General features: G+C 38.4%; 1 protein-coding gene across 1 annotated transcript in view; it reads right to left on the reverse strand.

The window, feature by feature from the left end:
• Positions 1 to 14266, reverse strand: part of Slc13a1 (solute carrier family 13 member 1) — a 77942-nt gene that overhangs the window by 8439 nt on the left and 55237 nt on the right. The window contains exons 8-12 of the mRNA NM_031651.2: positions 12911 to 13030; positions 8541 to 8639; positions 7951 to 8052; positions 4796 to 4902; positions 2140 to 2249 (exon numbers count right to left, since the gene is read on the reverse strand). Coding sequence (NP_113839.1) covers positions 2140 to 2249; positions 4796 to 4902; positions 7951 to 8052; positions 8541 to 8639; positions 12911 to 13030 — 538 coding nt within the window. The remainder of the gene's footprint in view (positions 1 to 2139; positions 2250 to 4795; positions 4903 to 7950; positions 8053 to 8540; positions 8640 to 12910; positions 13031 to 14266) is intronic.

The following is a 14266-nucleotide window of genomic DNA, read 5'->3' on the forward strand; positions in this document are numbered from 1 at the left end:
ATTACATATTCATTTTTTATTAAAAAAAAGACTGTAATGTGGTGATTTAAAACTCTTGGTAACATAAAGCTTGTTGGGGGAGGATTGTGCTTCAATATTGCCACATAGTAAAGCTTAATTTTCTAAAGTCTGTGTGACCATCTCATAAGTGGGGATGGTATTTGAGGAAATCACATAACCTTGCACATTTTAAAACCATCTTTAATGTCCAGTTCCGGCTTCTCCCATGCTTACAAGCTAATCTGTTGCTTGCAATTCTTTTGTCTACGCTATAACACTATTTATCTTTAAAGACTGATAGATGATATTATTATTATTATTATTATTATTATTATTATTATTATTATTATTATTATTTTGCTCTTGGGAGCATAGGAATATTTGAGAAAAGGGTATTTAATTTTTCACAGTTATCTTAGAAAATCATTCAAGGAATGTGTAAAACAACACAGGAAATTATTCATTGGTAAGAACTGGACAGTGTCTATTACTTTGTAAGACATCAGTCATGTTAAATCCTATCAGGGACATTTAAGAGAGAGGTCACAGCATGAGGTGAGTAACACATAATTGCTATCTCATGGTTTTTTTTCAAGTAGAAGTATTCCCTGGCTTGAGACATTTGCCAGACAAGTTACCACTTAAAACCCTTTCCAAATTGTTTCCCAGTATTTTATAAAATCAATTTCTAGGGTAATATTTGTGTATGGACTCCCCTTTTTTTTCCAGAACAGCTTTTTTTTCCAGAAAGCTGTTGACTTTACTTTGGTTACTCAGGAGTAGTTTCATTCTAGAAATTCTTTCAAAATTTAGATTCCAAATACTAGAATTTTTATAATTGTCTTCCCTTCATGATTTTCCTAACTCTTCCACTGAGAGAGCCATGAGCATCAGACTAAACCACACCTTTTCAATTCCTCAGATTTTGCTGCTCTAAGGTCTGGTCGATGGTTTCAAAGCCACTTTGTCTAGAGTCCATTCTAGAAGTACTCTAAGGAGAGATGAGCAAATTCTTAGGAATGCCAGACTTTCTCATTCTGCTATCCTCTCAGGTCAAGTCAGTAGACATAGAGATGGCAGATATTTATTCTCAGAGTTCAGACCTCATTACTGCTGAAATAATAGAAAAGAAAATTGTTATTTCTATCTGCAATAACAATTTTGCAAAAGGCTCTCTGAATTGAGTCTATTTCTAAGACTTACAACTCTGACTAATTTCCGTTGCTAAAAGTTCAGAATCTAAATACTTTACAGAAGCTGGTGCTAAAGTTAGAAGCAGACAATGGTCTCTCAACACATCATCAAGAAGAAGAGATAGCATTTTTGTCATGAGAATTGTTATAAAAAAAATTAAACTTCTAAGGAGCCAGGGGATTTGTCTCATTCCCCTCTTGCCATTCTGTTTGTGACTGAGTGTGGAAATGGATACGAATCACTTCTGAGTATTTAATAAAAAGCAATAAAAACCATATAAGTGAGTGATTTTTCATCAAATAGAAGGAAATGATTATTTTTTCCTTTTGAAAAATAAAATTTCAAGAGCATCTCTACCACTCTCAAGCCTCCATCCTCAAACATCTCCCAAGTTTCCCCTCCTAAATGCACGATCTCTTCACTAATATCATATTAGCTTTTAAATGTGTTATTTTCTATGTATATACACATGTATATATGCAATCTACTGATCCCATTGGTGTCGTCTGTATGTACATGTGCCCATGAAGTTTTAGAGAAGATAATTTTATTCTAGGAAATCTACAATGACTAAGGCAATGAGAAGGGATAAAAGCTTGCTTTGCATCAACTGGTGGAGAGATCAATAAAATGGACAAAAGTCTAACTCATGAAGTTTTTTTTTTCTTCCTGACAGTGGACAGAATATATTAAGGTAATAACATAATCTTCTTAGCATTATTTCTTTTGACATTCCTGAACACATAGCATTGTATTTATGCTTCTAGCCTACTAAAGTTCTTGAACTCTGAACTCATTTCACCTGCGTGGGATACTGCATAGCTACTGAATTCTGCATTTTTGAATAGGGGGACAAAGGTGAATATGCCCAAAGCTTGGATGTGTCTGTGTTCTTCTTGTCAACAGTCTAGTTTATTGTTAAATAGCTTACACACTGAGCATTACCTGACAACCATCTGCCAGGGCAAAGCCTCCACCAACGAGAATGGCTATGTCCCAGGGCATGAATGACTGGAATTCTTTCCAAGTAATCAGGGGAGAATAATCAAAAGCAACTGCAAAACAAAAATCCCACTGTTAAATATTGTTTAAAATAGGCAATATTAAACTTTCATCAGTGTCCTCAATAGTTAATTTTAGAAGAAGCTTACAATGTCCTGATACTGTTTTCGAGGCAGAGATTTGACCTGGACTTAGAGTTTCCACTGACCTTAGGTAGAATATTATATTATGATGATTAAAAATAATGTGACTTTGAAGCTGGAGAGATGGCTCAACAGATAAGCACTCTGGCTGCTTCTCTAGAGGAACTGGGCTCAATGTTTAGCCTTTACATGATGGCTCACAACTGTCTATAACTCCGGTTCTAGGAGATCTGATAACCTCTTCTGGCCTCTACAGGCACAAGGGATCTGATTGATGCACATACATATATGCAGGGAAACCCTCATACACATAAAATTATAATAATGCTTCGATGCACTTTAAAAAAAAGTAACAGACAAAGCTTTCAGATAACATTTGAGATATTAGATTTAGATAAGTTGTTATGTTCCTGTCATTAGTAATGCCATTCGTCCCTTGGCTCATCTTTCTACTCTTACCATAGGATAGTGAACTGGACTTGGTCAGTTTGATACAATTTAGAACACCTGAGAAGGGAGACTCAATGAAGTGTTGTCTTGATTGGTTTGGCCCTCGGTCTGTCTGTGGGGGGCTGTCTTGATTGTTATTTGATGTGGGAAGACCCAGGCAACCATGGGTCATACCATTTCATGTGCTGACCTCTGGATTTTATGAGTAGAGGAAGCTTCAAAGTCATGAATGCATTTGCTTATTATTGCTCTCGACAGAGGATGTGATGTGACTGAAGTTCCTCCCTTACTATCACCCACGGTGATACCTCAGAATTGTAAGCCCAATAATACTTGCATCCTTTATGTTGTTCTGTTGTCAGGCTATGTTAGCAACCAACATGAAACTAACACATGCATTTTTCTTTTTATATCAAATATTGATAATACCCTATCTCCCCAATAGTATCAGTGTAGAATTTTAATTATTCACTGAAGTTGATTTATTTTTTTAATCACAAGGAGAATCAAGATTCTGGTTTAAAGGTTATTCGCAATTCAAAATTGAATGTTGAAGCATCATTTTCAAGAATGCTTATTCTCATGAAGCCATCATAATAAAGATTCTTCCTCATATATGCCCATCAATTTGATAAGTAAGTTTATTTATCAGTACACTATTTTCTTTTAATATTTGTATATAATATGCATCCTCTATACTCAGTGAGGTTATAAGAATATTATTAAGCCGCCCTTATGTTTCTCTTTCTTATAGATAGCTAAAGCAAACTTTTAACTGATGAGTGAAAATTTGCTCCCAAGTTTGTTACTTGGAGTAAGATCACATGTAGACAGAGGTAAGAACCAAGGAGGCTCAAGCAAACTGCTCATTCCTCAACACTTCCCACTGCTGGGCATTAAGTATAGTGGCTATGGATTCTAGTGTGGTCGTTCTCAACCTTCCTAAAGCTACAAACCCTTTAATACGGTTCTCATGTTGTGGTGACATCCAGCCATAAAATTATGTTGGTTGCTCCTTCATAACTCTAATTTATTTTGCTACTATTATGGATTGCAGTGGACATGTCTGATGTGTGTCCCCTGTGGAAGGGTCATTCAGCCCCCAAAGCAGTCACATCCCACAGGTTGAATCCACTATTCTAGGGGGCTCAAAGGAACCATTGCTATAGGTTGCTTCATCTTCATAGCGCACATTGATACGTTCTAATCTCACAAAGAATGGAACGATTTTATTTCTGCAATACGCTGATTATTTAAATCGTGCCTGCCAAATCCGAAATATTCATTGTTTATCGATGACTTAAGAGGTCAGCTGGACCAACACAGCTACAGAACTCCCGGTTTCACTCCAGGAAATAAGACAAAACCCACTCAACTGTGTTTCCAAACTATTATAACCCATCGAACCTATGTATGTTACTGAGGAATATAGCTACTGAAAGTTAAAGTTAATATAAAGTACAGGCATGAGTGAATCCTGCATAGGGAGTGCATGTTGGAGAACACATGCTCCTACAGATGTGTACACCTCTCTGTCCATGGCTTGTAAGTATAGTGAGTACGCATGCTGAGTAACTTCCAATTGTGACCACAGGTTCATTCTACATGGGGCTTGTCTTCTTCAAGGAGTTCTGTGAAACTGGAAGTGACCTTTCTCATGAAATTCATCCTTTTCTAGATCCTCAGAACTTATTGCTGAAGTCTCATCACAAAGAAGTAACTCATAAACTCTTGTTTCCTTGTTAGTTAACATTCTGATCCTGGCCGGGGAGGTGGTTTCCATCATAGAAGACCTGGAACCTGAGTATGAAAGGAAATATACTTCTCCTTCCTTCAAACTCTAGTGAGTTTTTCTGTAGGTAGAGGTAAACTGTGGCTGAGTAGGGAACTTGGGTGTAAGCTAAGGGTTGTGGTCATTGTTAGTATTCTATATGCCTATTGAAGCTGATGGAATTTTGACTTCTTAAAGGTCTTCTATAAATTAAATGTATGAAATGATACTCAACTAATATCTCCTGTGGATGTCATTTTTGTCAGTTTCTTGGCTGGAATTAGAAAGAAAAGGATTCCTGCAACTAAGGCAACAGTTGAATCTGTAACATAACCCGGGTACCTGAAAAATATAAAGAAATGGGTGCATTAAAAATGGCGTGAAGAGCCTATATGAGCTAAGGTGTCAATTAATTACATTAACAATAATTAAGTAGCAATGATAATAATACAGGTCATTTACTCTGGGCAATCATTTTAAAACATACAGCTTTCCAGTAAAGTGATGTAACTTAAAGTCCGAGCATTTCAGAATGTGTTCTTAATAATTCAATACATTTCTCATATTGTCAATGCCACATACATAGATGCTACTTGATCAGACCAAGAGAGTAAAGTTTTCAGGTAAACTTTCAGATTTGTTAACCAAATTCCTCTTTGAAATATTCCTTTTTATTACAGTGTCAGATACTTGAGCTCGAAACAGTTGCCGGAGTTTGGCAGAGCCCCCTGTAATTGGTTTATAATGTCCTTCTATTGAATTTAGCGTGACACACTGTTGCTAGTGTCCCCTCAAACTCCTCTATAAACTGTGAAAGAAAATTGATCTGGTTTCTAGGACGGAACGCCTGCTTCTGTCGAGGGTGCCAGATAGACATACGAAAGAAACCAACGCGTTTGATGCTTTTTCCCTCTAGAAACTTGAGAAGATTAATTATCAGAATGACTTAGGAGATGCTCACAAAACGATCACTGTACAAATTAAGAGTAATTCAGGAACAGATGGGGCTGAGAACTGCTAGACCGTTCTAGCAAAAAGACAGGTTCCCGGAAGCCTCAGCAGTTAAGAGGCACCTGGAGATTATACAAATGAAACAGACACAGATAATTAGAATACAGCTTTACAAGTCAGCAGTGTCAACTGTGTGCATCTCTGTAGCCTGAAGAAATATGTCCATCATAAGGCTTGTTTTCCTATCATATCTAATTTTCAATGAAAGCATCTATATTCTTATAGTGTATATGTGCAAAGACTAAGTAATCAAGGAAGTACAATATGTTTCTCAGCATGATATATTTTTTAACTTTATCTGAAATATGGGCTTACTTTCTTTTCTTGATGACTAAAACCCAATAGTGGCATAATTATTTCTAAAAGCCTGACCAATTCCTGTAGCTATATTGTTTCCTCATTGTTCTATTTTAGGTACAATTTTTGGCTAAATTTTTGCCAAGCTGGGCCAGGTGTCATGTAACTGGATTTTGTTTTTATATGAAAAGACATATTGAAATCAGTCCAGGTTCAAACAGATGGAATGAAAGCATTAGGTGGCAGGAATAAATCTTAATATATCATACCAGCTTAGAACTCGTAACTGCCTAAAACTGCACAGAGCACACATATATTTTACAGAATATAGAAAGATATAAAAAATTTAAATTATAATTATTATTTAATAATTTAAATTATTATTTAAATTATAATTATTTTGGGTTTTGATTCATAATGAATTGGGTTATCTCAGTACCATAAACTAGTGAGCTTATATGAATTTTATTTGCTTTGTGATTGCTTCATTTATATCTCAAGTTCGTCCTCTTTCAAGCTCCATCCCCTTTCTTACTGCTGTCGATCACAAAGCTAGCTAACATCAGAAGCACCTGCTCACAGCAAACCCTGTTTTCCCAGTACAAACAAAACATCTCCCGATTTATATCATCCTCCATAAGGAAGACGAATTAGATGTTGATGTACTGAATATCCTATTGGGATTTTCTCCTAGTTCTTATTAGCTTCTGTCAGATTCCATCCAGCTCTCAACACATTACTATTGGGGGCGGTATTTAAAATAGTAGAGGTTGGATTTTAAAGAGAAGTGGGTTTTATTTATTTATGTATGTATGTATGTATGTATGTATGTATGTATGTATGTATGTATGTTTATTTTTGCTCCAAATCCTATTAGAAAGACACAAGGTGCCAATGATGTTTTAAACAATAGCTTGCTTTACATAAATGGATGATACTTTGCTTTCGAAGGTCTCAAAATAAGAAGTTCTTTGCCTGAAGGAATCAAGAGAGGCAAGCTGGTTGTTTGAAACATCCACCTGCGCGTCGCTTGAGGCAAGGAGGTATAAGAAATTTGAATTCATCCCTCGAACCTTAAATATCGGCAAGGCCTGTGAAAACAGAGTGGTGAGGCTGGGGAAGGTTTTGTCTTTCTCTTCTCTGAGGCTAGAATTCATCTGACTCAAACAGCTTTGACTCTTGCTCCCAGACTCTGTGGATTCTTGCTGGAGTAAGAGAGTAAGGCCAAGATGACAGACTTCTGGGTTTAAGAACCAGAGCGTATTATCAAAAATAGACCGGGAACACAATCTTAAAATCAAATTTTATTGACACGTAGGATGGTTAATTTTGTTTCTAAGTACTACAATTACTCCCTCATTTCACGTGACTCAGTAGCGGCTGCTGGGGCCGACTGCACCATGCGGGACCCTTAACGTCGGCTTCCAGCATTTGCGTGAAACTCGTCGTCCTCCTCTCTTAGCTCATCTTTATTGACAAAATGGCAGCAGGGTTAAGTTTGTAAGAAACTACTGAAAAAATGCATACGATGGAGAGGAAAAAAAACCTAAAACTCAAACCCAATAAATAATCTTCAGGAGACATAAAAGTGGCAAAAATCACAGACTATGATTCAATGTATGTCAGCTCAAGAGACACACTGTGTACTACTTATCTGACACACTAAAGACTTATTTACCACTTTTACTAGGAAGAAAACAAACAGTAGTCTATGTTCTAGTGTGATTCTACCTTTCGGGTAATGGAAGCGAGAGAACAGAGGCTAGCCCAGGACAAACAGAAGGTTCAGGAGCACAGCCTGCGTGGTTTCACACTCCACTCCCAACCCGCTTAGTGCCGCCGAAGGTCCAACTTTGTCCGAAAGCCCCCATGTATCCTGGCGTTTGTACGGGGCGTGATGGCTATCCTTTCTGCCTTCTTACCTTGTACGTAGATACGTCAATTCCAAGAAGATTAGACATAAAAATATTTTTTTTCTAAAGAAGTGAGTCAATCAGGCATCTCATGCAGTTTCTCCAAGTTGGGGGGAAGTATTGAGAGGGACACAGCGCGGACAGAAAGGACTCGCATACGAATACTCACTCTGAAAACAGGACCGACCAACCAGTGACAAAGCCAGGGTCCCGACTGAACCAGAGCAAGGCCATTACAATGAAGATCACCAAGGTCACGATTTCTTGATACCTGTAGAAAAACAAGCTGCTGTCATTTCTTACTTTTCAAACATTTGAGAAAACTGAGCTGCCGTGCAGTTAATCTCAAAAGGCCGTGCCCGCTGTGGGACCTCGGAGTGGTCTTAGTCAACAGCTTCCTTTGCTGGCAAGCACTTGGTCATTTGCTTTAAAATAACTGCCTTTGTGTGTGTGTGTGTGTGTGTGTGTGTGTGTGTGTGTGTGTGTGTGTGTGTATCTGTCTATATGTCTATGTGTGTCTCCGTGTGTGTCTATATATATGTGTGGTATGGGAATTCATGTGTCTGTCTGTGTATTTGTGGCGTGTGTGTGTCTATGTGTGTCCATGTGTGTTTATGTGTGTCCACATGTGTGTGTTTCTATGTGTGTGTGTCTATGTGTGTAATGTGAAAGTGCATGTGTATATATATTTGTTGCATGCACATGTGTGTGCGTGCGCGCACGCATGTGCATATGTGTGTATACTCATGCATATTTTACCTCATTGGCCCAAGTTTTTCATATTCTTGCTTGATCACCTCGGCACAAGCTTTTTCTTTGAGTGTTTTGGTTTTGCCACACTTGAACATCTCCTTAAAGCTGCAAAAGACGATAAAGCTTTAGAGTTGAGGAAGCTAGTTCACCATGGTGTCCCTCCCTTATGGAAGCTATGCTTGTGAATGTTTGTTGAATATTCCTCTACTAACACCACGAACCCATGCCCTGTGCCTGTGTCTCTGTCTCCTTCGTTGACTCTTCTTTCCTCTGCCACTTTGTCTGGCTTGCTCCTTTCTAGATGTCCCATTTTTGCTTTGCTGTCCACGATGTCTTCTCTCTATCTCTTCCTTTTAAAGATCGCCCACACTCCTCATGTCTTTCCATGTCCCACTCAATCCTGATCACTCTCTAGGCAATTATAACGGTAAATACGTAGGAATACTTGATATCTATATTGCATTAAAATACATATTTATTGTTCATCTTGGTCACTTATTTCTGTGCAAACGTAAGTTTTATCCCATTATGTAGAAATGGAGGCAGGGACAGGAGAGTAGACAGATGTTCTCTTCCGCCCAGAGTCATACATAGTATCATACTCACCCACTCCATAACACCTCTGGCAGATTTACAAGATACTTAGTGTCAGAACTGTCAACTCTCACAAAGATGTTTAAGATCTGACACCAGGCCACGAAATTACTGAAGTTAGACTCCAGACTAAGCTACTCAAAAAACTAAACCGACTCCATGTTTTCCTGTGAGCTCCACCTGCCCTAAAAGCAGAGTAAATAACTGTGGGGTACTTTCAACACTAAATACCACTCCTCTTTTGCCTTTAGCTGCTTGTTTTCATTGCCCCCTTTTCACTGTTTTCGTTTTATTTTTCCTGGTCTAAGGTCTTTCAAACTTTGATCGATTTCTGTGGGACATTACTGTAGATGTAATATTTTTTAAAATCCCCCGGAGGAAGAATCAAGTGGGAAAAATAGATCCTTAAGGTTTGCCTTTGGAGTAGGTTAGCTAGGTCCTCATGAGTGAACAGTGATGGTGGAAACAGTCTCTGTAAGCTTATGGTTTCAGAGAGAGTGAGAGGGAAGAGGGAAAATGAGAGAGTCATAACCAACAGAGATACAGTTTATGCTTGGTCATCGTATCTTCAAGTAATTCTGCTGGAAAATGTTGTTCCTTTTAAAGGAGCAGAATTTCCTTGATTCTTTTTGTTATTTGTTTGAGACAGGGCCTCTTTATAAAAGTCCTGGTTCTCTTGGAACTTGCTATATACCAGGCTGACCTCGAACTCACAGAGATATGTTTGTCTGTGCTTCCCAAGGGCTAAGGGAGTAAGGTATGTGCCACCATGCCTGGGTGAGCAGAATTTCTGCAATTCTTAAGCCTTTCATCTTAGACATTCCCAGTCATCCTCGTGCAAACACTGTGACCTCTGTATCTAGTTAGATGTTGTTTCACTTATGACCATGAGGACTAATGGAAATTTTGTTTCTACTAAGTTTCTGAATATTGCCAATCTCAAATTTTTATCCCAGATCCCGACATAAATACTATTATTCCAAGAAACAAGTCTGAGGACTACCCTGAGAAACTCCCGGTAAAAGAGAAAACAATAGACAAAGAAAACCTTCCCTTTTCTGCCCTCTGAGCCGCCATATAGGCTCTTTGTCTCTTTGGCTGCAGACAGTAAACAGATCAAACTGAATTGGCTTTGCTGCAAGTGAAGGATAATATTCAACAAAGGAACCGTTGAAGCATATAAGGTTGTGTCAACTTCTTTCCCATTGAAATAAATGCAGAGGACTGGTGTGCGAGCTTCTGGTATGTTGGGGCTGTTTGTAATGAGCGAGTTAACTGTGCTAACAGCCCGAGCACTAATCAGAATGTATGGTGGCCTGCCAGGGGAGTGGCAGCTAATTTCTGTTTGTCAGTCTAAAGCCTTTAGAGGTACACGCCCGGGCAAACTGAAAAGAACTCTGAAAAATGAGTTGGAACATGACACTGTCGAGTGTAACCAGTAATGGACAACAAGGGGACCGTTTAAATACAACGGTAATCATGATTTATGGACTTTGTCTAACGAGGACATTTCACATGCTTTGTTGTTGTTGCTCTTGTTGTTGTATTTGTTTGTTCTGGTTCCTCATTGGAAGCATAGTGTAAAATGCCTGCCCCATACTAAAATAAAAAGGGAGGTCACCTATGCATTTGTTTAAAGTCATTAAAAGCAGAAACAAAGAATTAAAACAGCAGGGGGCTAGTCACTAGATCCTGTGCCCACGTCCACTGGCTCAGGATTCTTCTTCTCTGTGCTCTAGCCTTGCTACCTGTCCAATTGAACGTGTCCCTGGAAGGTTGGATTTCCTGGGAGGGGCACTTTGTATGCAGCTGGTCTGTCACACTGAAGGCCACCTGCTGAAGTCAGTGACATTCCACACATTTGCTTCAGCAGGAGGACTGCCACATGCTGCTCCCACAATCTGGATAGAACTTTTTTTTAAGAAAAAACCATCAGTACTATCTTCTAGCTAGTAGCACAATTGGGCAGTTAGGGAGAAAAAAAATAAGATGAAAAATAGAGAGGGGGAAAATGTTGGTTATTACCTTGCTAGACCTGGACACTGTGGTCAAGGATAAAATACCATATCCTACTGTTCTGTGTCATTTCTCAATAGAAGTCACCTTAGCTGCCTTAGAGAACAGTATGCTGCTTGATTCATAGGTTCTTGAAATTATAAAAATTAAACTATAAAAGTGAATTTTGAATATTTTATTATTCAGAAAAAATTCACTTGTGATATATATACATATATATGTATATATATACATATATATATTTTTCCTAATTATATGTGATGTATAATTCCTAATGGAGTATTAAATAAGTTGAAAGTGCAGGCTGCATTTCAGATTTTGTTGATTAGCCCTTTGTGGGCTTTATGGTGGCTGTCATCTCAGTCATAAAACTGCTGAGTGCTTATCAAACTACCAAGTTCAATCTTAGAAAAGCAGGGGATTCTCTTAGAACACACAGTTTGACATTTCGGTGGCATTGGTGGTTCTCCGTGGACCAGTACATCCTACTTTGGTTGCTGCAGTTTAGTTTGGACTCATGCAAAGTTAAGTTAAGTGTTGACACCAAACTGATGGGTAAAACCTCTTGTTTATAGTAGAAGACATTGAGACTAATCATGGGTAGGACTTGCAGAGATTATTCATCTGTCCTGGTGTTACTTCTTGTGGTGGTTTGAATAATAATGGGTTCCATAGGCTCATATCTTTGAATATTTAATTGTCAGGGAGCAGAACTCTTTGAAAGGAATACAAGGATTGGAAGGTGTGGCCTTGTTAAAGAAAGTGTGTCACTGGGGGGGGGGTGGGCTTCAAGATCAAAAGGCCATGTAAGACCTTGTAATCAAAAGGCCATGTAATCTCTCTCTCTCTCTCTCTCTCTCTCTCTCTCCCTCTCTCTCTCTCTCCCTCTCCCTTTCTCTCCCTCTCTCTCTCCCTCTCTCCCTCCCTCTCCCTCTCTCTCTCTCCCTCTCCCTTTCTCTCCCTCTCTCTCTCCCTCTCTCCCTCCCTCTCCCTCTCTCTCTCTCCCTCCCTCTCTCTCTCTCTCCCTCCCTCTCCCTCTCCCTCTCCCTCTCCCTCTCCCTCTCTCTCCCCTCTCTCTCTACAGATCAGGATGTAGTTCGCAGCTACTTCTCTCTGTGTGCTGTTATGCTTTCTACCATGTTGATAAAGGACTAAACTTTGAAACCGTAAGCAAGCCCTCAATTAAATGCTTGTTTCAATAGCAGTTGCCTTGGTCATGGTGTCTCTTCACAGCAATAAAACAAAGCTACCTCTCTTCTCCCAATTATTAGTTCAACATCTTTTCACAGAGAAACTTTTCAGACCTCTATTTTACTTTATATTTTGAAGGTGTTATCGAGTTTGGAGCTTGCGTGAAACAGGGAAACCCTGCAGGTTAACGATTGAAAGTAACTTGATAATCTAAGAACATCCATCCTAAGAGGCACAGGGGCATGGCTTCTCACACTCTACTGTGATAGCTGGATTGGGACCACAACATAGCCAGTTCCTTATGCCTTTCTGAGAGTTACTATAGCATTGGTTTAAGACTCAAAAGGAAACTACTTGGACCTGTATTTTATAGACTCCACCAATGCCAATGTTTAAATTATTCCAGCCTATCCTAAAAATGTGTTCAAATATGCTAATTTTTTGAGCATAAAAATGTGGAAAAGCAGTGTGTATAGCATAGGGGAGACTATAAATATTCTCTATATCTGGATATAGAGGTAAGAGCATGGGACAAATAGATACCTTTATCATATTAAAATAAAATGTGTACTTACTTGAATCCTAAGAAAAGCCATTGAAGCCAAATCCAAGACAAAAGTAGAAGAATAACAGCGACCGGGAAGGAAAACAAAAACCAAGATCCAAAGTTGAGGCAGCGACAATCAGGGTAGCGTCTATATGAAAATAGGAAGCCATGTTAGGGAGAAGAGACACATGGAGTCTTTGCGGATAGTCATGAGGCAAAGAACAGCAGTGCACCCTTTTGTCATGCTTTTGGCAGAGATGGTTGTCTTGGAGTGCAATTACAGTATAAATACCAACACACATTTCCTTTTTAATTCTCCTGCCCTCAATCTGTAACCACATAATTTTACTATACCCACAAAAATAAGAGGGCTATGTTTTAATTGTTGTCCTTTTAAATCAAGCTCTAATGAAGTACTTGTGGGAAACGCCTATCACTGTAGCTCATATTTGTTAAATACAAAATATATGTGCATGAAGGTGTGTGTTTTGCTGTTCTGCTTCAAATAATCAGGCTATGAATGAGCAAAGACCAATCAGCTGGGTTGGGAACAGATGGCAGTGGGAAGAACTCACGGTTGGTCACCATTCCCCATTGGTATCTGGCAACCTAATATTTATGAAGAATTTTGACTTGGCTCAGACCTTCTCCTCCGGCTAGTTTTAGGTTTCGTTTACCAAAAGCATTGTACTATTCTGGGTATATCAGAAACCAATGGATCTAGCTTTGGGCTCAGTTTAATGAAATAACTCTGGACCAGATGAAATAGTAAAACATTCTGTGTAAGACTTCTGATTTTTTTCTTTATCTCCAAGTTATTTTACTTAAAAATTAACACAATAACAAAACATCAGCAATTAAATATACTCAGATAATAAACGCCTTTTTGTGGTGACCTTACACTCATTACTTTAAAATATATTCTAAATACTAAATAGATTAGCATATCAAAGTAATTTTATAATTTTAGAGGAACATCAGGAAATTTGAAAAATAATTGGCTTTGATTATTTTTTTAGATGTGATAATGTGAGTTGGGAATCTAACTATACATGTGTATATATATATACATATATATACATATATATATGCACAAAAGTGCTGTCTCATTTGTGGGTATAAGGATTAATACTTAGAATACAGTTAGGAATTAAGATGGTCACTGTAGGTTCTTCTCCAAGACCCATCACTTCACTAACCCTGAGTAGTTAGCTACAAGGTGTGATTTCTCTAGTTGAATAGACCTCAAGTCCAATTAGCGACTTACTCAATACCTCCAAGGTATGTCACTAAAAATAATCTTTCCAAGGGAAGAGCCCCCAATTGTTCACCCAACACATGGTCATCCCTGAAATAATATGCATACAAGAAACATTACATGAAC

This window comes from Rattus norvegicus, chromosome 4, assembly GCF_036323735.1.
Source record: "Rattus norvegicus strain BN/NHsdMcwi chromosome 4, GRCr8, whole genome shotgun sequence".
NCBI lineage: Eukaryota > Metazoa > Chordata > Mammalia > Rodentia > Muridae > Rattus > Rattus norvegicus.